Source organism: Periplaneta americana, chromosome 2 (genome assembly GCF_040183065.1).
Source record: "Periplaneta americana isolate PAMFEO1 chromosome 2, P.americana_PAMFEO1_priV1, whole genome shotgun sequence".
Taxonomy (NCBI): Eukaryota; Metazoa; Arthropoda; class Insecta; order Blattodea; family Blattidae; genus Periplaneta; species Periplaneta americana.
Window position 1 is genome coordinate 169652013 of NC_091118.1, and position 17184 is coordinate 169669196.

The 17184-nt window shown below is 32.1% G+C and overlaps 1 protein-coding gene across 1 annotated transcript in view; it reads right to left on the minus strand.

Moving 5' to 3' along the window:
- LOC138694806 (uro-adherence factor A-like) overlaps positions 1 to 14725 on the minus strand; it is a 28806-nt gene extending 14081 nt beyond the window's left edge. Inside the window, exons 1-5 of the mRNA XM_069818891.1 lie at positions 14562 to 14725; positions 12718 to 12859; positions 10991 to 11096; positions 8291 to 8515; positions 2035 to 5599 (exon numbers count right to left, since the gene is read on the minus strand). Coding sequence (XP_069674992.1) covers positions 2035 to 5599; positions 8291 to 8515; positions 10991 to 11096; positions 12718 to 12859; positions 14562 to 14589 — 4066 coding nt within the window. The 5' untranslated portion in view covers positions 14590 to 14725. The remainder of the gene's footprint in view (positions 1 to 2034; positions 5600 to 8290; positions 8516 to 10990; positions 11097 to 12717; positions 12860 to 14561) is intronic.
- Positions 14726 to 17184: the final 2459 nt, after the last annotated feature.

The following is a 17184-nucleotide window of genomic DNA, read 5'->3' on the forward strand; positions in this document are numbered from 1 at the left end:
TTCAGTGAATGAATTCATGGAGTGTGATGTAAATATTGTATTTTAGAAATGTAACCCTTCTTTATATTTTAATTTTTCCTTTTGTCCTTATATAAATGTGTTAACCTACATCATACCCTGTTTATTTCTCAGTGTTTGTTTATTTGCCTACGTAGGCCTATATTTATTTGCTTATAATTATTTGTTTATTTGTCTATATTTATTTGTGCTAAGTTTATTTGTTTGTGCATGTGTGAGTGTATGTGTGCATGTGTATATTATCGAACCTGACGATGTCATATCCAGGCCTTGTACGCTGGTTTCTGATAAATAAATATTATTCTTTATTATTATTATTATTATTATTATTATTATTATTATTATTATTATTATTATTATTATTATTTTTTTTTTTTTTTCTAAAAAATGTGTCCCCTTTTTATTCAGTATGCTCCATTGCAGTAATGCAATACTACACACATTTGTTGCTACACTGTTTTTACATTCTGTCGGAACTTAAAACAAAAACTAATAGTAAACTATTTACAATATTTACAAGGATGTAAAGTCAGCTGACTGAATAGAGTTTATGAATTATTTAAAATTATTAATACTAATACTATTTTAACTGGAGTAGTATTTTCACTATTTACAATATAATACAATATAATAGTCTATTGACTTAATAAAGGTGGTGAATTGCTTATAATTATTTTAACATATCTAACTACTACTACTACTGAATACTAATAGTATTATTATTATTATTATTATTATTATTATTATTATTATTATTATTATTATTATTATTATTATTATTATTACTACAATGATATGTCATTGTATTATTTTGACTTATTTGAAAATTTGTAACTCAATTTCTTTTAACTAGCTTTAAATTGTAGGCATCAAATTTGTATAATTTCTGTAAGCCTACCTTTTATTTTTTCGTACGCTTTGTAAACAGTAACCCCTAACTGGGGAAGGAGAATTTTTAAATAAATTCCTTATATACAGAAAAGTCAAGTTTCACATAAAAATAAATTCTAAGACGTATGACAACTATCTTAATCATACTGCCAATTAGGCCCATGTCACACACAGGCTGGCTATTGATTATGACATTCTTACAACTTAAAACTTCGTGCTGTCCGTAGGCGCTTGTGAAGGTTATATAGATGCCAACCCCTATTTTATGCTACTGTAATTGATAATAACTTACTATTTTCCATACCAGTACTCAAGAGTTACTAGTATTAGACATTTTAAAGCTCTTTTCATAAATTCAAGACTATAGTCATATCTCTTGCAGTTGAAAACACACCCTCACTTCAACACTTGTTCATATAACAGATTTAGTATAATTCCCTCCTCCTCTCTCTAAAAATCTAATAGCAACGACAATATAAATTTGAGATTTCAGCTAAAGTAGTTAAAAATGTAAAACCATGCTGTTATGAAATTGTCATGTTTCAAACCGTAATCCTAAGAAAATGTTAGCAGCATCTGGCATATAATTTGCACCAGTATTTTAGATATCATCTTTGTTTCTTATAAACTTGCTTTGAATATAAAGTTATAATTTCACACCAAAATTAACCTATCTTAATGTGGATGATTTTTAGTAGCTATGTATTCAGAATTAATTCATTATTATTAATAACACTAACAAATGATAATATTAAAAGTAAATAATTTGTGGTTGAAAATGTTGTTAGTGTTACTGGTACCGTAACAAAAATGTCCAGAATGTCTTTTGTAATTTGTATTACAGAGAAGATAACACATTTTTTTCAATTTGAATGTAAAATTTTAGCTGACCAATTTTACAGCATTATTGACTTCTGAGCCGTCTTCAAGAAATAAGATATTCCTTGAAACTTCAACGTTTGAAAATTAAGTTTTTCTTCAGAAAAAAGTAATGTCTTAAAATTTCTACCTTTCTTTATTTCGAATAAAATGTGCAGAACGAATCAATTAAATGATTAAGAATGGAAAGTTGCTGCCAACATTATGATTAATTGTAAGTAGAAGAGGAGAATATATTACACACACTTTCTTTTTCAGCTGTAGTTGTTTCAATTTCATCTTCGCTGCAGGTAGCATTTCTGAGCGAAATATGCTCACTTCCAGCATCAAAACAAGACAGAACGTTCTTGAAAACAGAGGGCATTTGTGTTGCTACGTGGATTCCACCAACTTGATATACTGGTACTGCAATTTGAGCTTGATATGAAGATGCCAAAGGTAGTTGCGTTGATTTCTGAGAAGCTACTGCTGGTACTGGCACTGTAATTTCTGTTTCTTGCATAATTTCATCATCAGAAAACTGTGAAGATGCTGAACAGGGATATTCAGATGATGCTATCAGAGAAGTTTCTAATGTATCATTGAATGATACAGATCGCTTTGATGAAGATAGTTTTTGTGTGACTTTATTTCCAGATTCAACAGAATAGTTGAAAGACGCAATTTGCTTAGAGCTCCTTTCACTGTCTAATAACTGGTCACCTTTACTACTTTCTACTCTTTTATAGCTTTCTCTTGTATTGACAAGTGGTGGTTGTGTAATAGATTTTCTGGAATATGACAAACATGCTGGTTCTGATTGTTCAGTTGATTTTTTAGACCTTGACAAACTTTCAGATTCTGATTTGCCAGTTGATTTTCTAGATCCTGAAAAATTGATTAATTCAGATTGTTCAGTTGATATTCTGGATTCTGGAAAATTGACTGGTTCTGATTGCTCAGTTGATCTTCTGGATCCTGACAAGCTGACGGATTCTGGTGTTTTAGTTGATTTTCTAGATCCTGAAAAATTGATTAATTCAGGTTGTTCAGTTGATATTCTGGATTCTGAAAAATTGACTGGTTCTGATTGTTCAGTTGATATTCTGGATTCTGGAAAATTGACTGGTTCTGATAGCTCAGTTGATCTTCTGGATCCTGACAAGCTGACGGATTCTGGTGTTTTAGTTGATTTTCTAGATCCTGAAAAATTGATTAATTCAGGTTGTTCAGTTGATATTCTGGATTCTGAAAAATTGACTGGTTCTGATTGCTCAGTTGATCTTCTGGATCCTGACAAGCTGACGGATTCTGGTATTTTAGTTGATTTTCTAGATCCTGAAAAATTGATTAATTCAGGTTGTTCAGTTGATATTCTGGATTCTGAAAAATTGATTGGTTCTGATTGCTCAGTTGATCTTCTGGATCCTGACAAACTGATGGATTCTGGTGTTTTAGTTGATTTTCTAGATCCTGAAAAATCAATGAATTTAGGTTCTTCAGTTGATATCCTGGCTACTAAAATATTGATTGGTTCTGGTTGTTGAGTTGACTTTCTGGATTCTGAAAAATTGATTGGTTCTGATTGCTCAGTTGATCTTCTGGATCCTGACAAGCTGACGGATTCTGGTGTTTTAGTTGATTTTCTAGATCCTGAAAAAATGATTAATTCAGGTTGTTTAGTTGATATTCTGGATTCTGAAAAATTGATTGGTTCTGATTGCTCAGTTGATCTTCTGGATCCTGACAAGCTGGCGGATTCTGGTGTTTTAGTTGATTTTCTAGATCCTGAAAAAATGATTAATTCAGGTTGTTCAGTTGATATTCTGGATTCTGAAAAATCGATTGGTTCTGATTTTTCAGTTGATCTTCTGGATCCTGACAAGCTGACGGATTCTGGTGTTTTAGTTGATTTTCTAGATCCTGAAAAATTGATTAATTCAGGTTGTTCAGTTGATATTCTGGATTCTGAAAAATTGATTGGTTCTGATTGCTGAGTTGATCTCCTCGATCCTGACAAGCTGACGGATTCTGGTGTTTTAGTTGATTTTCTAGATCCTGAAAAATTGATTAATTCAGGTTGTTCAGTTGATATTCTGGATTCTGAAAAATTGATTGGTTCTGATTGTTCAGTTGATCTTCTGGATCCTGACAAGCTGACGGATTCTGGTGTTTTAGTTGATTTTCTAGATCCTGAAAAATTGATTAATTCAGGTTGTTCAGTTGATATTCTGGATTCTGAAAAATTGATTGGTTCTGATTGCTCAGTTGATCTTCTGGATCCTGACAAACTGATGGATTCTGGTGTTTTAGTTGATTTTCTAGATCCTGAAAAATTGATTAATTTAGGTTGTTCAGTTGATATTCTGGATTCTGAAAAATTGATTGGTTCTGATTGCTCAGTTGATCTCCTGGATCCTGACAAGCTGACGGATTCTGGTGTTTTAGTTGATTTTCTAGATCCTGAAAAATTGATTAATTCAGGTTGTTCAGTTGATATTCTGGATTCTGAAAAATTGATTGGTTCTGATTGCTCAGTTGATCTTCTGGATCCTGACAAGCTGACGGATTCTGGTGTTTTAGTTGATTTTCTAGATCCTGAAAAATTGATTAATTCAGGTTGTTCAGTTGATATTCTGGATTCTGAAAAATTGATTGGTTCTGATTGCTCAGTTGATCTTCTGGATCCTGACAAGCTGACGGATTCTGGTGTTTTAGTTGATTTTCTAGATCCTGAAAAATTGATTAATTCAGGTTGTTCAGTTGATATTCTGGATTCTGAAAAATTGATTGGTTCTGATTGGTCAGTTGATCTTCTGGATCCTGACAAACTGATGGTTTCTGGTGTTTTAGTTGATTTTCTAGATCCTGAATAATCAATTAATTTAGGTTGTTCAGTTGATATCCTGGCTACTAAAATATTGATTGGTTCTGGTTGTTCAGTCGACTTTCTGGATTCTGAAAAATTGATTGGTTCTGATTTTTCAGTTGATCTTCTGGATCCTGAAAAACTTATGGATTCTGGTGTTTCAGTTGATTTTCTGGATCCTGAAAAATTGATTAATTCAGATTGCTCAGTTGGTTTTCTGGATACTGAAAAACTGATTGATTCTGGTGGTTCAGTTGATTTTATGGATTCTGAAAAATTGATTGATTCTGGTTGTTCAGTTGATTTTCTAGATCCTGAAAAACTGGCTGATTCTGGTTGTCCAATTGATTTTATAGACCCCGAAAAGCCTCTCGATCTTGATTGGTTAGTTAATTTTCCGTATTCTGAAAAATCGACCGAGTCTGACTGCTCAGTTGATCTTCTGGATCTTGAAGGACTGGCTGATTCCGATTGTTCAGTTGATTTTCTGGATCCTGAAAAATGTATTGATTCTGATTGTTCAGATGATTTCACGGACTTTGATTCTGGCCATTCGGTTGATTTTCTGGAAACAGAATAAGGTGATTTTTTGGATCCTGAAAAACTGATTGATTCTGGTCCACTTGTTTCTTGTAACGCTGATAAACATATAATTTCTGGCTCATCACTTACATTTTTTAACTTAGTTTCTATTAATTCCTGTTCTTCAGTAATGTTTTTCGTCTTCAAGTTCGATTTCTTTGGGAAAATTGGACCATTGTTTACTAAACTTTGCATCAAACGTCCTGGTCCTCTTTTTATTATGTTTGGGTGAGGTGTTGTTGGAATCTGAAGAATTGTTGCATCTAGGGCAGTTGATGGTGATACATGGAACACAGAACGATTATTTATCGGTTGAACTTGACGGTAATTGTTCGTCATTATCAAATTATTTTCTCCTCTAAGAAATCGGAGTCTTGCAACCTGTGGAAGAAGAAAGACTAAGATTTAAAAATTCAAGAATCGTACAGTTAAACACTTTGAAATGAGAAGTTTGTGTTCAGTACCACTAAACATTTTTTCTTTCCTCTCCTCCCTAGAAAATTAATTACAATATTTTCATTTCATCAATACCAGCATATCCATTCAATTTATGTTGTTTTCCTGTATTGAACATTAGTACAAAATTCAAGTTTTAATCTTGAATCACTCAAAATGTGTAATGATTACAGTTTCTGTTTATTGTAAAATTAGATTGTGCCGAATTTAAATATTGTGAAAAATTTAGTATTAATGTGGCTCTTCAATCACTACAGTATCGGTACTGGTACACAAATCTATAGAACATGTAGACTAGTTGTAAGAAAATGTTCTTAGGTTCTTAATATTAATAAAAGGCTAAGAAAAATGCATTTAAATCAAATATTAGATAGTCTCATAAGTAATGTCGATTTTTAAGTTTGGTGTTTTGTAAGATTTCAATAATTTCTTTCAGTTGGACAATGTAATTTACAGGATGCTATTATTATTATTATTATTATTATTATTATTATTATTATTATTATTATTATTATTATTATTATTATTATTATTATTATTGTGTATTGTGATCATGTGCCAGTCATCAATTGTTAATACAAAGAATATAAAATGGAGATGATGAAGTTTGAGATTAGAGCCTTTCTAAAACAATATAGAAACAAGATTATAAAGCTACTGGCATGGCTCGAAGAATAAGTGAGCTGTGGGTAAAGGTGTAATTAATGAGACTGTAGTTGTACAACGATGTTCCAGAGTTTCAATAATGAAGACATTCCAATCTTCAACAGAAGAAATTTTCTTCAAAATATGTGACTGGTTCTCAGTCAATAAATTAGTATTAAATTGTAACAAAACTAACATAATTCAATTTAAATCCTGTTCAAATTCAACCTCGCAAATTTCAAGTGCAATAATTAAAAATAGATCCATATTAGAACTAGAAACAACAACAACCAAATTTATTGGCTTAAAAATCGATAATCAGTTAAATTTGAAAAATCATATTAAAATCGTTAAAACTAAATTCAGCATGTTTTGCTATTAGATCTATGCAAAAGACAGTAAATATCAGTACCTTAAAAACAATATACTTTGCATACTTCCGCTCGGTAATGAGTTTCGGAATAATATTCTGGGGAAATTTCACAGATAGTAACAATATAGTCCTATTACAAAAAAGAGTAATTAGAATAATAGTAGGTGCCAAATCTAGGGAATCGTGTAGGACTGTTTTCAAAAAACTACAAATAATGCCCATGGCTTGTCAGTATATTTTTTTCATTAATAATCTTTCTCGTATGTAATCGTGAAAACTTTGTAACTAATTCAACAGCAGGGGCGGCCCGTCCTTATGTGCTACAGTGCTACAGCACAATGATAATTTTTGCTCAAATAATGTATTTGCAATACCATAGTATTTGATCTGCCATTTGACAATTTCCCGTGGTTATGTTCAAGACGCATTATAGAGTGTTTAGTCTTCGCTCTTCGCTCTTTGGTGCCTCAGGCGGTACATTGTGCTACTCAAAACTCTACATGAAAATGTAGACAACTAATGCGCATGTGCGAAGCTGAAATCACTGCTCTGATTGGCTATTTTTACGCGGGGAAGTGCTGTAGTCAGCTTCAGCACAACACAGCTTGGAGATTGCAAAAGTAAAGCGTAACGAAAGAGTGCTTGTTTGCGGAAGAACTCGGAACTATGTACAATGTGTTTGGTAATTCAAGTGTCCAACCACTGCTGCCATCTACCTGGTTTTTGAGGTTCCTCCTGAATCAGTCAGTCCAGAAAATTGAAGCCAAGGAATTACGTGACAGTATAATTCAGGAAACTACTTATCGTTTCAGTCTTTAAGCTACCTAGACGCAACAAAATTGTTAAACAGAAAATTTTTTGACAATTTTTCGCATAATTTTCCTGAACGCGAACTTGAAGTTGCTGTCAACAGCTATACTGTACTGAACAAAGGAGTGTTAAAGACACAACTTGGAGTTCTATATGGAAGACCCGACTTCCGAAATATAGATGGAGCTGTTCAATTGTTACAATACATAACATAGCCTCCAACAATTCACAGGATCCATTCTGTGAAGTAACGAAGTTGTTAAATATTTTGGTTACAACACCAATGACCACTGCTGAGACAGAAAGATGTTTTTCTTTCTTTAAACGCATAAAAACGTTTTTAAGGAACACTATGTCCCAGGATCGCCTCACTGCTCTTGCAATACTGTCAATAGAAATGAGTATGATGTCCAAGATGGAGGGGTGTAACTCCAGGGTAATTGACAAGTTCTGCAGTAGGAAGGAACGTCGTATGGACTTCATATTTCGTCACTAGGCGAGTCTCAAATTAAGATAAATACATATAAGTGTATAAAGTAGGCCTATATAGAGATTGTAGCACATTCATTAATTTGACCACCAGCCACTACTGTTCAACAGTTCATAGCATAAATACATGTCAAAAAATGACTTTCATACTCTATCAGCAAGTCTATCGTGCTATCAAAAAGGAATGCCTTATATGGCAGTAAAAATTTTTAATAGCCTGCCTATCGATATAAAAAATGAAACTCAAAACATAAGACTATTTAGGGTCGGTGCTAATACTAGGAATTACTATTACTTACCTGTCGAGAAGAAATACCAATTGGTTCCCGAGAAATTAGCCATAAAATACGGTGTGAACAAGTACTTGTCATCACTGAACCCCAATAAGCAAAGTAATCAGAATCAAAAGGACGTAAATAAGTAGTGATTGGTTTCAAATCGATGTGTACTGAAGTGTGTGGTACTTCAATGCATGTTAGCGAGTCAATTAATTCCTGCATATTAGGGTTGTCTTCATTCTGGAGCTGAAACAAAAACTGAATTCAACAGTATGTAACAATAAATTATATTTTTATGAACTCAATCAGCAATTATTTCGAAATGGATATAATGAAGTATAATTTATATGTAAAAGTTAAATGCAATAAGGTCTGAGATTAAAAAAGGATGATTCTACTTTACCATTATCTTCTTTGCGTTACTCTACTATAAGTGTTCGATCTGATGAAAATGTAGAGGGGAAAGGAAGAAATTCTTCTTCACATTTCCGAATATTTTAAGTTATTATTATTATTATTATTATTATTATTATTATTATTATTATTATTATTATTATTATTATTATTATTATTATTATTATTATTATTATTATTGTTGTTGTTGTTGTATGCCGATTTTGTGGTACTATAATATGACAACTAGAGGTAATACCTAGTTTTCGCAAACCACAGATTCGCAAAATACGGATTTTCAGCTGATAAAAGCAAAAATGTTATGTTCCAAACCTTTTCAGCTTAAAATACCGGTCCACACCTATGGAGTAATGGTCAGCATGTCTGGCCGCGAAACCAGGTGGCCCGGGTTCGAATCCCGGTCGGAGCAAGTTACCTGGTTGAGGTTTTTTCTAGGGTTTTCCCTCAACCCAATACGAGCAAATGCTGGGTAACTTTCGGTGCTGGACCCCGGACTCATTTCACCAGCATTATCACCTTCATCTCATTCAGACGCTAAATAACATAGATGTTGATACAGCGTCGTAAAATAACCCAATAAATTAAATTAAAATAACGTAAGCTTAAATTCACGAAATACCGCGAAATTTTGTCTATACCGTAAGCGAAATTTTGGTTTTTAGTACGAATATTCAAAGTAAATCCCGAAAAGACTAAGTATATGATTATGTCTCGTGATCAGAATATTGTACGAAATGGAACTATAAAAGTTGGAGATTTATACTTCGAAGAGGTGGAAAAATTCAAATATCTTGGAGCAACAGTAACAAATATAAATGACACTCGGGAGGAAATTAAACGCAGAATAAATATGGGAAATGCCTGTTATTATTCGGTTGAAAAGCTTTTGTCATCTAGTCTGCTGTCAAAAAATCTGAAAGTTAGAATTTATAAAACAGTTATATTACTGGTTGTTCTGTATGGCTGTGAAACTTGGACTCTCACTTTGAGAGAGGAACAGTGATTGAGGGTTTTTGAGAATAAGGTGCTTAGGAAAATATTTGGGGCTAAAAGGGATGAAGTTACAGGAGAATGGAGAAAGTTACACAGTGCAGAGCTGCACGCATTGTATTCTTCACCTGACATAATTAGGAACATTAAATCCAGACGTTTGAGATGGGCAGGGCATGTAGCACGTATGGACGAATCCAGAAATGCATATAGAGTGTTAGTTGGGAGGCCAGAGGGGAAAAGACCTTTGGGGAGGCCGAGACGTAGATGGGAAGATAATATTAAAATGGATTTGAGGGAGATGGGATATGATGATAGAGACTGGATTAATCTTGCTCAGGATAGGGACCAATGGCGGGCTTATGTGAGGGCGGCAATGAACCTCTGGATTCCTTAAAAGCCAGTAAGTAAGTAAGTAGCACGAATTATCAAAATTAGTGTTTTTTTTTTTTGCAGAGAATTTTTTTTTTTCTTGTGAAATTTTAATTTAAAGTGACCAAATATTGATATTTATGTAGGAAATTTTGAGTTTAGTATTCAAATCCTTTATTTTTAAATATAAAGTAGAAATAGCTTGAATGTTTTTGTGGTGTCTATTAGTTTATATTATTCACACATAGGATGGGAGACATTTTAGTACACAGATTTCTTTACACACCATGTACAGTAAGTGCTGATAGAAAACTATAATGTATTGTTAAAATGTACCAACAACCTTAAGATTCCTTTGATCATACAGACCTCTAGTCTTTGTAGGGATATGCAGTAATGTATTTTGCACGACGAGAGTCAAAATGTAATATTTTTTATACCTGAAATAAATCCGAATTTGTTGTTTCATTATGAGAAATAAAATCTACCGAAATTCAAGATTTTTATTCACCGTAGAATAGGATCCCTAATGATAAGTGATTCTAGCTTACCTTATATCTAGTGGTAGGTACTTCACAAATAAATTACAAAATTGTATCATTAGAACAATAGCAACAAGCTTACAATATTTTGGAGGAAATTTCCTTTTCCTGTTTTGGGAATGAACACAGGAATTTAAGAAAAAATCAAAAAGGGAAAATTTATGCTTTAAAAAATAAACGTCAAAAAATGAACTTTTGAGACGAATTAAGGCAAATTGATAGGAGTAATATATACATTTTTCAAACTAGAAGGATTTTCTATCTTTGCTACAGCATATAAATATTTTTAGATAAACTGAATTGAAATGTTCTGTACTTTATCATTCAAGGAAAGAGAAGATGTAAAAAATTGTGATGAAGTATATTATCAATACTACTTGAATTAGGTTATTATATTACATACCTTGAAAAAATAAATAATAATCAACAAACCATCTCGTTCTCTCAAAGCTACTTCTTGAGTTCCGTAGTCACTTTTAAAATGTACTACATGCATCTCTAGAGGGAAACTGAAAAAAAGTTATGGATATTTAATATACAGTGCAATATTTCATACTTAGAACCTTACTTACAAGCAGTACTTTTATTCCCTGCACTTGCACTATTGGCTTTCGTCATGCGGCTCATAGATAGTCGCAAAAACTCTGTTGGATAGTCACTCACTAACATAGGCTACTACATGTAATTATTTATTTATTACTTAAAAGCATTTAACAGTAAATGTTGTATAATTTAGGGTTCCTTAGGTCAAAACATGTCACTGTCTTATAGGCTTTTGTTGTACAAACTTGTAGTCCTCTAAATTTCCTACAAAGTAGGTACCGGTAGAGTATAGAAGGATGAAGAACTTTGATAACTGAAAAATTCTCCTCAAGTCTTCTTTGCTCTTGTCAGATAGAGTTAGTGAGTACATAGGAATTATAATAAACATTCGCTGTTGTATAGTAAATAGGGAAACATTCATTTGTCACAAAATCACTACACAAGGTTTTCTTGCATGCATCGACTGCCAGACACAGAAAGAAACTTAACTTCTTCCATAAGAATCTGGTGTTTGTTCTATGTTACCTTATTGTCATCTCAAGTCGTGATCTTAGCTAGACTACACAAGTGCGAGAGAACGAAAAGTAAGTGTAAGGAAAATTCAAGTCATAACAAAGCTGTAACCAGTGAAGTGTCGCTTAATGGTGAGGTTATAAAATAGACACTCTGTATAAAGCATACGGTAAGTTATATAAATTAATTATTGGTACTGGTACCAGTAGTTGTTACTTGTTAATACAACCCAAATAACACTTGTTATTAATAAGTACTTAAAATACAGAATGCCTCAAACAATTACTTTGTCAAAAAATTTTAGATATGAAGCAAAAAGAAATATGTCAATGAAACAAATAATAATAATTAATTCAGAACAGTGGATTTACTTCCTATATTGATAGCTTTGCAGTTTAATATAGAGAAATAATTGCAAAAATTGTTACCCCTACCATTCTATGAAGAGAATCTATAATCACTAATCAGTGTTGCAATTTAACAAGAAAATATTTGATTTGCGTTTCTTCTCAATGAAGATATTTTAAGAACAGTGTAAGCCTACTTACTATTGTGGATTACTCTTAAAGTTCTTAAATTAATTTACGTTCTTATTAAATGGAACAAATGTACATGTAGGTATATACTTCTATACTGTATTCTTTTTTTGTTTGGAATTGTGCACTTACATTTGTTACCGTATTTAAAATGAAATTACCGATACTTGGTACTAAGAATTTTTTACTTTTTCCTTTCTCTAGTCTTTAGTGATGGGTTATATTCCGTTTTCAATTCAGTCAGAGCATTTTTAGAACATTCAGAATGATAAAATTCAGTAATAGTGTGGACGTATAGCAAATTTACTTAAAATCATAAACATGGAATGTGAAAGGTTTCATTTGTATCGTATTGCTTGTGGTATGGTAGGTTATTAACGGGCAGGATTATCTGTATGTGAAGGGTAATAACTATTAAATTACTACAACACTATCTGTTTATTATATTCGCTTAAACATGAATACTTGGAACCATGTGTTAACTTCAAATATAACCGCAGAAATTTGCATGTATAATATTTAATTGAGAATGTGTTACTTGTGCCCTTCAGCTGTATGCTCACTGCCTTCTTCATCTGCGATACCCCAGTGAAAGTGGAGTTGCGAAAATACATAATTTCCAATTATAGGACCATCAGCGAGGAACGGACGTTCGTCCATCCACTTGGCACTAAGAATCACTGTAAATAAAAGAAGTAAAGTCACAAAGCACGCTATTTAGCCTCATTTATAAAGTGAAATAATTCTGTACCAGTATTACCGGTACTTGATTTATCTTAGAAAATTATTTTTCCTCCTATATGAGCTGCCGTATATTGTTTTATTTCTCAGTTTACAGGTATTCTGTGTAATATAAAACAATCACGAATAAAATCACCTGATTTTATTTTGATTGAATTAACATTGTGCGTTTTTTATTTCAAATAAATAGTCACATTTTGATGTGCATACATTTTTTGTCGAGGTAAAATTTATGAGAAAATCTAACATTTTTAGCATAACATGAAGTTCAAGAAATCTCTGCTAGATACTAGATACGGTACTGCACATGCCAAAGTGTACACATACCAGTGGCGTATACTGGTTAAAGGGTTTGGGCTACCGCTGACCCTATTATTACTATGGTAAAACTAATAATACAAAATTATTACATTATGTTATATTATAAACTTTTTCTTTTGTAATTTCCTTGGGCTACCGCCAGTAGCCCCGGTAGCCCGCAAAATACACCCCTGACACATACTGCCATCTCTCGAGTATTACGTGATCCAATTGCAAGTGAATAAGCGACGAACATTATTTACTGTAATAAGCAACTAGTGTTATCTGCACATAACCAGGTATTGGTACTGTCAAGAAACTTATATCACTTGTCGAATCCATGTATTAAAGGAGAGTCAGCTGAAAATGTAAGTGCTTACCGTACTATTATATTAAAAAATACAAATCCATATCCCTCATGACAAAAAAAATTAAAAAAAAAATAAATAAATAAATACAAATAATGAAAAAAATATGTAACTTAATTCTAGTAATCATCGGGAATTTATGAATCCTCTGTCACTTCTTTTTTATTATTATATTCCATGAGCATCATTCCTAAATAAATTGATTCGTAGGTCCTGAATTCTAGCAAAATCAGATCAGAAGGGTTAAGAGAAATGACTGTAGACAGACGAGATACCCGTAATATTTTGATTCCAGTACTACAGAAAAATCGATTTCAAGATTTTCATGAAAATACGCTTCATCATATCGTAAAAGTGGTTTCCAGTATGTGATCTCTCTATCTGGCTGTCTATAGAGGTTTTTTGCTAAAATTATGGTATTTAAAGAAATACACACACATAATGGTGATTTTCTCCGAATTAGCTGAAACCATTGTTTATATTATTATACTATCATAAAATAAAATAATAAACAAAATTATATAGATTTCATGTCTCCAAAAATTTAGGTGTCAGAGATAGGTATTATATGACCGCTCGAAAATTTTCGAGAGAAAGAATTCAGAACTTAAAGATATATATAGGCCTACTAATTGATTTATAAAATTAATATAAGTCGAACCATTACAGAAATAGAGCAAGGAGAAGAATTATTATCCTGTAAAAATTAAACTTTTCTTCAGACAAAAATTTTAGTACCGGTATTTAAGATACCAGTATGTAAGTTATATGAATTATTTTTCAAACTAGACAAACGAGGACCCTTGCATAAAGAAAGATGCTCATTATTATTATTATTATTATTATTATTATTATTATTATTATTATTATTATTATTGTTATTGTTATTATTGTTGTTGTTGTTGTTGTTGTTGTTGTTGTTGTTGTTGTTGTTGTTGTTAAAGTACACAGGTAAAAGAATAAAATAACTTACCAGTATGTGCAGTATTTGTAATTTTCATTTTTTTAGGTGGGATATCATAGTTATACCACGAAAGAGGTGGCAGATCTATACTCTGGGTTGCAGAGAGATTTATATCAATAGGAGCAAAAAATTTTCCATCTGTGTCTGATAGTTTCTGAATTCTCTCTACATTACTTCTTAGCCCTGAAAATAATAACTGTAATAATTCAGTTTTATTTGCGAAATAATTTACAGTAATAACTATGAAAGTCGTAACTTTTTCCAACACTTTACCTTCACTATTATCCATTTTTTATAACCTTAAGTGAAATTATATGGATCAAACACATAGTAGGAAACACGTTTACTTCACTGCATTAATCTACATTCTATATATCAGAATTTTATGTTACATTTTCGTATTGTATATAATAAAACATTTTCTATTACTTTTCCTCACACTTAATTTTATGTCAAGAATTATACCTATTGATATAAACTGGTAAATCAATGTAATGACGAACAAATGAATATCAAAACAAAAGCACGTAGATTAACCATTGCTCAATTGTCATTGAAGGTGCTTCAATGAAAGGAGTGAAGGTCAAGGAGGCGTATGTAGGTGAAGAGAATACCGTGGAAACAATTCTAATTTTTATTATTACAAAATAATATTTGATTAGCCATTTTGATGAAAGAATTGATATGAAAATAGTGATAAATTTAAGATCTATATTATTAATAATATAAATTAAATATCCCATATCATGTATGTGATCAGTTGGACCAGAGCCATCTTCAGTAACTAAAGAAGGCTCTGGTTGGACTCAATAAATGAATATGAATATGAATATGAAAGGAAAAGCTTTTCCAGATACCGATTCTCACAGCTTTGTTCCAGCATGGTTGAGAATCGATTCTGAATTGGCTGTTCATGACCAGTATTAGGGTATGTACACATTGGAGCAACGATAAACGATAAAAGAAATGACCTAGCGATGCTTTTGTATTATCAAATAATCAAGTGTTCATATCAGAGCAACGAGGACACGAGAAGCGAACATTTTGAATTATCAGTAGAAGATATTCTACACATCCACTTAATGAAAGAAGATATATTGGAAATATCAGCTGCTAAGTACAAGGATAATATAACTTAAATAAGTACAAAATTGAACCCATTACTCATCCCAAAACTAGTATAAATTCGTTGTGTTGTGATTGGTTCTTGTGATCACATAACATATCACGAATAAATACATAACTGATTAATTTGCCAATATCTATGATAGGCCTAATTAATTTAATATGCCGAAATAATCATAAATCGATTAATATTCGGATATATTGATAACCACCGGTCATTGTACAGGTTAATATTATCTTAATCAGAGATCATATGAACGACAAGAGCGAAGAAAATGGAATTTTTCTTTTTCGTCGCTTTTATTGTGTATCTTCGCTTTTATCCTTACTCCAATATGCATACCTCAATGACAATGCATGCTTCAATTCTCTCTGATATAGCATCGCTGCTTCTTTTATCGTTTATCGTCGCTCCAATGTGTACGTACCCTTAGAGATAAGAGTGAACTAAGAAAGAGAGAGAAATAAATTATTGATATACGGTACCATATGAAAAATAAACAATTAAATGAAAGATATTATGGACATACCAGGCTCTTAGTCACTGTAAAAAGAAAGAAAGAAAGAAAGAAAGAAAGAAAGAGAGAGAGATGAAAAGGAAAAGGAAAGAGAACGAAAATAAAGAAAACTTACAAAAATAAATAACTTTATGATAAATTGTTTACCACCATGGTAAAGTAAAGCAATTCTGCATTATGATGCAGAAACATAATGAAGTTTCCATAAAATATATTTGAAAATATACTAAATGGAATAAGATAAACATATATATGATACCGTATTGGTTAATTGGTGATCACAAAATAATGAATAACTAGATGCTCTTGTCCACATACATAGTTGGAAAGTTGGGATGGGCAGGGTGGAACTCGACATGCAGCCACCTCCTCGTAGTGAGTTCTGTGTTGTTTGATTCCACAGTGAATGAAACAAGCAAAGAGCTGCAATTTTATTGCGAATACTGATACATTTATATACATTAATTATAGTATTTGGAATAAATTTCAATCTAAGATGTCAGATTTAGTCACATGTAATATCATATAAAATAAGGATTTTGCATCTAGAATCGAATTTTCTTTTTGTCTGTTGACGGGTACTTTACTGTTCGTCATTCACATAATATGTGAAGCAAGTTAGGTAGTTCAATTAACAGACAGAGTCATTGCCCAGGATGTGCTATAGAGGGCTGGTCTGTGCTTACACCAGCTGAGATTTCTTCGTATGCCACAGAGGAAACAGAGCTCCCCAGAGAAAGCATCTATGCTACCTGGACCACGGAGTTGCCCAAAACAAGTCATAAATCGGGGATACCTGGGTCCACAGGATTAGGAGTCCAGCACTCTAGCCACTGGATTGCTATGGCAGCTACTTGGAATGAAATGTTGGTAAACGAACTTCACCAAACTGAAATAACAAATCAAGTTATTAGTCTTTGTAGCAAAAATAGTAACTTGAATTGTTATGAAAATGGCAATTATTATTATTATTATTATTATTATTATTA